The sequence below is a fragment of the Aquarana catesbeiana genome, linkage group LG02, assembly GCF_042186555.1.
Source record: "Aquarana catesbeiana isolate 2022-GZ linkage group LG02, ASM4218655v1, whole genome shotgun sequence".
NCBI lineage: Eukaryota > Metazoa > Chordata > Amphibia > Anura > Ranidae > Aquarana > Aquarana catesbeiana.
This window is the reverse complement of record NC_133325.1, coordinates 445,883,287-445,889,682: the sequence shown is the minus strand read 5'-3', so window position 1 is coordinate 445,889,682 and position 6,396 is coordinate 445,883,287. Positions and strand designations below refer to the sequence as shown.

Here is a 6,396-nt window from a genome sequence, read left to right as displayed (position 1 = left end):
CAATGGCCAGGACTGTAACTACGCCTATGCTCCCATTTGTCAGATTTCATCCCACTGTTCAATATGCCTTGTCCTATTAGACCAGTGCAAAACAGGCAGACAACATGAGCAGCACCTGAGCACAATGAGCAGACCCTATCAATTGATCACTGCTCCCTGGTAGGCAGAGAACACCTACATTTACCTGATAGCCTCCCTGGTATGCAGGGAGACCCAAAACTATGCTCTTTCTCTCTAGCACCTACCTTAGAGGGTGCTACATAAATAAGCAGTAGCACAGCTGCTCAGTGCAGGAGCCCAGAAGCTGGCAGTAATCATTGTAGTGGTGGTGCTTACTACAGTGATTTCCATCTTCAAGGGGGATCCCACAGGTGTGGTGCATACAAACTTATATTAGTCCAAGCTTGTAAACATTGCCATAACTGGAGTTTAGCTTTAAATATTATATAGTTAATTGGAATTTTGTTCATGTAGAAAATAGAAACTACTAAGATCCTGAAAGGCAGCTTTTATATACAGCTAAATTATTTTATATATAAGAAAGACAGTCAGCCTGGAGAAAACATAAGTACATCAGGTCTGAGGAAGGATAAGGTCTAGTGCTTTACATCCCCCTTACTACTTCCATATTTGTCACATGCAGATATAATCTTATCGGTTTTGAGCTGCGCATCTATGTAAAAGAGAATGAAAACAGGAAGGAAACTGGCTAGAGTTTGTACATCAAGCAAGTTTCTTTCTTAGCAACAGTGACTTAACACAAAGACAAATCCAGCACAGACATGGCAGCTAAACAGACTGAGGCATCTAACAAGTCCAGCAGCTCCAAGATCCGAGCTGTGGCACATGTTCTGGCCATATACCATTTGGTGAGTCACAAAATGTATTTGTCTTATGCTTTAAGTCCTAGGAAACAGACTTCTTGGCAATTGTATGTGGATACTCACAAACAATACAAAGATGCACCCAATAGGAATATTTTACAGACAGGAGGCTAGGAAACTCCATGGAAGAATTGATAGAAGCATTATACATTGCAAATCTTCATTCTTCAAAAGACATTCCGACATAGAGTTTCTATCCTCCCAAGTTTGTACCTGGCCGACTTGTATCTTTGTTGTTTTTTCAAGCAATGACAATTAGGCAGTAGGTGTGCTTTCACTACATAGTTATGTAAGAGTACAGTTGATATTTTGGATGCATCATTTGCAGTGTCGCTGAAAACCAAACTTGAACTAAACACTTTTTCAGTAACTAAATAATATAAAGAAGGAAAGTTTTGCATTGTTTATAAAATATTTTGCCTTAGACCTAATGCACATGCACACAGAAAAAAAAGGCATTTTTAATTTTTTTATGCCTCTTAACCCCCAAATGTGTCTATGTACATTGCAGCATTTAGGTTTGTATTTTAGAGGCATAAAAGAGAATGCCCTAAACCTGCATTCAGAAAGGAGCTTATTGCAACATTAATACTCATATGCACATAAACACACATATATGCATGTAAGTTAATTCCAGTGTCAGGAATAAAATAATATTCTAGCCTATAGAATATGTTTACATGCATATGCTTCTACACCATACACCTATAAACTCTCATAAACACTGACATGCCAAAACAAGCCAAACACATGACAACACAAGCACATTTTCTTTATTTTTTTCATCATACTTTATTACAACATTTTTATCCATTAACAATTACAGAATTCAAGGTAAAAGAGATCTGGTCAAGCACCCATTACATCATATAGTAAGACCTGGCTTACAAGATCTTAATTTACAAACATCAATTATTTGTTCCTGTTGAGGCGTAACAGATAAATTGGCTTTGGAGACATGGGGAGCTGACTTGAAAGCATTCAAGAAAAAAGAGAGGGAAAACAATAAACCTTAAAACATAAGAGCACAGCTGTAACATAATCAGTTATTGTGATTGTCTGTTGGTGATAATATGTTGTCCTAAGCCAGCCATGGACGGTTTGAATCTTGGTCCGTTCAGCAGGAACCGACCAAAATTTGAACCATGGCCTTATTGTCGATGGTTTACTACAGGAGCTGTAGAACTTAGTCAGAAATAGGTGTGGCTGTAACTAATATTCTATATAGTGCACAATGTCACTATCTTGACAAATATTGTATTCTGAAAAAATCTGGGGGTCAAAATCTTGTAATAATATTCAGTATATTAATTAATATTTTTTTCTCATGTATGTATGTGTAGTTGTTCCTTAGGGTACATGCACACTGCCTTAGAAATGCTTCTGCAGAAGTTTTGTGTTTTGCCTATAGAAGCAGCTCAATGTTATCCTATGTCATCCTATGTGTCCATACACATTAGGACGATTACAGGCACATTTTGAGATCAAAGTTTAGAGGCAGGAAGAAAAAACCTTCTGATTTGCATTTCTGCTTGGAGCTCTGTTTTTCTACTGGCAGAAAAAACGCAAAACTCCCCTAAACTCGTCTAAACTTTGTACAAAAAAATTTGCTTTTTTTCTGCCAAGGGAACTGGCATTTTTTTAAGCCCAGTGTGCATGGAGCCTATTAGTTACATGCATACTAAGCTGTCCAGCAAAAGTGACCGGTATTGAGACCCTGCAGGAGTACCTTAAAAGTTGTGGCAACATTTTTTTTAAAGAAGGTTTAAACCATGCTAAAAAAGTGTGGAATTAAAATGTGGAAAAAAAAAATACAACTAAAGGCATGTAAATGAACACATTGAATACGATTATTACAACTTACCAGACCACAATGATTAACACAATAGCGATCCTTTAAGTTACAGCATAGAATCTGAATGCCCATTTACAACAATAACCAGTATGCAAGTAAGCAGCAGATACTCTGTTTTAGATGTACCCATTGATGATTACAATTAATAATTTGTTTATTGTAGTAAGAGTATCTATAGCTGAGCATGAGCAAACATTTCTATTGGTTTGTCCAATCAAGATCTGATCACTTCTTAAAATAACCCATTATGATTGGTTATCAAATAATTAAGCATTTTTGTGTAAGACATATGTAAACCTTAATCTAAAAAAAAAAAAAAAAAAAAAAATTTAAATGCGGGAAAGCCTATGTTAAGACAGCCCAGGACCAATAAGGTTGTGTGTGTAATTGGCAGTCAAGCAGAAAGGAGGACTGATATTTTTACTGCAATGACATTTTTAAAAAAAGTAGATCAAAGTCATTTAATGGAAGGTAACCTGGTTTCCTCAGCATGATAGTTACAGAATTGTCATCTTAGACAGTCACCTTGGAAAAAGGACGACAGGTTATGAGACAGATCCTGAAAGATTAATGGGTGTGAATGCGTAGTTGTCTAAAAGTGTATATCTACGTCGTGATACCAATACACTGTCACCAACCGGCTGTCGCTTCATGCAGATACGGAAAAGTAGATTCTTTGCATGTTTATTTAATAAATAAAAACATAGCTTTTTAAAAAATATATTTATTGAGAAACATTTTAAACCCACAAAGCTTTACTGTACCCTGGTCACAATCTACTATCAAAGTCTGTTCTAGGTAGATCTTTTTAACAGTTACAATAGGCCTAATTCTTAATTTGTAAAACATGCAGTATTTTCTTTTTCACACCTTGGGGTTATTTTAAGATAAAAAAATAAATTTTCAAGTCACGAAAAACAATTCTGCAGAGATTACTATACATATGTTTCTTTATCAGTTTCTGATGGCTTTTGACTGTAAAAGTAAAATCATACAGGTTCGTGTGCAGACTACCCCTCCTAAACAGTTTCAGGTCAGCCATAACTGTGACTTTCAGTGGGGTATCTATTGAGGAGAACAGAAAACAGTTATTTGAAGTGGTTACAGGATAAAGCTTCGTAAGATAAAATAATGATTCACAAGAAGGCTTTTGTTAGTTAAACTCTTATTTCATACAAAAAAAATGTGGCAATTATATTTGTCAATCAAATAATTTAAGTAGATAAGATAAACAAAGAACAGAGAAAAAAAAAAGATAACTTATCCAACTTAATGATTTGAGTAAAGAATAAAAGATTATAAATAATAAACAAATAAATATACCTTTATCCATACTCAATGTATCAATGCCGTCCATTTCTATATAGCAAGAGCAGCATGCTTTCTGTTTCCTCAATATTTTATAATTATGGTAACCTGTTCTGAGTTCCATAACTGATGTTAAAAAAATACATCTAACACCAATTAATTACATTTGACAAGGCTGCGGCTGTAGAAGTGAATAAAAAAAAAGTAGAATATGCTCAACCTGAAAACACATCGACAAGTTTGTTGCAGTTAATGAAAAGTAGACACCGGATAAGTGGAGGCGCAGATAACTTAGCTAAATGATAGAAACTGTCTATCTTATTTCTACACAACTGTCACAAAACAAAAGTCATCTTAAATACTCTGATGGAAATTTGTGTTTAGATTAGAGGAGCTGATGCAAGCTGACACTCCAAACAGGGTCCATGAGTGTAACTTTGATGAAGCCAGTTTATTGGTTAAAGTATATGGACACCATACCATTATAAATTAATAGCATATATTTTTGGGCACCACTTTTCTTGGGTCCCCGTATAGTGAAAATCAATGCATAGGGGCTAAAATGGTACAAATTCATAGTTTAAGTAGTTAGAGAAGGTAAGGAACATTATTCCTACGGTAAACTTTTAGTATGGTTATCATTATAAATACATAAACACAGATCTATAAATTATTTACAGATATATTTTCAAAACTGCAGTCATTACTCTTACCCTGACTCATTTTTACCGAGGCTGTTATCGGCTCAATAAAATCGCCTCTCTTGAAATTATTAGCAATGACAGTATTAACAATAACAATGGCCTACTCTTATTTTTTACCACTTTCATTAAATAATAATGTCCAAAACAATTGCATAGGGCAGGTAAGCATAACATGTTTGTTATTTTTTAATTCTTTCCTTTAGAATCACTTTAAATCTAATTGCTAGATGCCTGCATTCTGCAGAGATATGGTGCTCTGGAAGAAAGATTCTAACCTAGGCCATCAGGGTGTCATAGAACTTGTTAAATAAAACAAAGGTGCGCTTAGCCTAAAAAATAAAAGATCAAAAAACAGCTGCAATCAAAAATCCTTGAGAAATAATATATAATAGAAACGTAATAGGCACTGTTAATTGATTGTCACAAAAACTAAAAAATAGTAAATACGTGTAATTATTAACAATATAAAGTGGTCAAAACCACTTTAGAAGAATGAATGAAACAAAAAGTGTAAAAGAAAACCACAATAAACCACAACAAGTGGATCCCTAAAAACTGCCCACAGCATGTGGGTTTAAATGCTAAAGACAGACGTGTCAATTTGGTGAATAATATAAATGAAAAATGAAAACAATGCTTCACAATTTAATATGTTCACATAAATAAATAGAAAAAAAAATGAAAAAGACAGATTCCAAATACAGATCGTACTGGGAATCCACTAATCCCACATTAAGGAGATATCACCACTGTGCTGAATATATAAGGTGAACTGCTTGCCTGAAAGAATGATCCCACCATGAGATCATATGAGCTTGTATGAATCCTCCCTGTAGGTGAATGGCCACATGGATAATAAAGCATAGAATCCGGCTTGAGTAGCTCCTCATGGAAAGACCAAGAGATCGCATTAACCCGTGTGGATCCTCCCTGTAGGCTGATGTACAGCTAGCTTCAAAGAATGGAATCAGGCTTGGATCCCAAAAGATGGTCTAGTGCAATGAATCATAAAATCACGCTTGACCGTCTGCAGAACGGTCGGCACAGATGGATGCCGTTTTGCTAGCTCCGATCCAAAGTGTTTCCTCTTAGGAGACTTCGACTGGGAATGGAGCTTCATAGAACCTGTCATTAAATAATTAGGACATATTGGAAATATTGGAATGACAGGTTTTATGACACCCTGATGGCCTAGCTTAGAATTTTTCTTCCAGAGCACCATATCTCTCCGGATCCCAGGCATCTAGCAATTAGAGTTAACCTCCCTGGCGGTATTCCCGAGTCTGGCTCGGGGTGGAATTTCAGAACCAAAAGCGGTAACCCCGAGCCAGATTCGGGATCGCATCGCAGGATCCAGGAAGAGCTTACTTACCTTATCCCCTGGATCCTGCGATGTCTCCCCGCAGTGTGAGCGGCTCATCCTCCGCTTGATTCATCACAAAGCCAAGCTCCGTTCCCTGCGAGCAGATTACAGATTACATTACTGTATGAAATTATTTCACATCCCTTTTGTTCCTAGTGGCATGCAGTTTTATATGATGAAAACTGTTCTTTCTGCCTGGAAGCAGAAGATTGTCCATAGCAACCAAAACCGTCTCTTTACATCAAAAGTGATTTTAGACCAGCTAAAAAACAGTGATAATAA

General features: G+C 36.1%; 1 protein-coding gene across 1 annotated transcript in view; it reads left to right on the top strand.

Moving 5' to 3' along the window:
• Positions 1–716: 716 nt before the first annotated feature.
• LAPTM5 (lysosomal protein transmembrane 5) overlaps positions 717–6,396 on the top strand; it is a 100,081-nt gene continuing 94,401 nt past the window's right edge. The window contains exon 1 of the mRNA XM_073615571.1: positions 717–869. Coding sequence (XP_073471672.1) covers positions 783–869 — 87 coding nt within the window. The 5' untranslated portion in view covers positions 717–782. The remainder of the gene's footprint in view (positions 870–6,396) is intronic.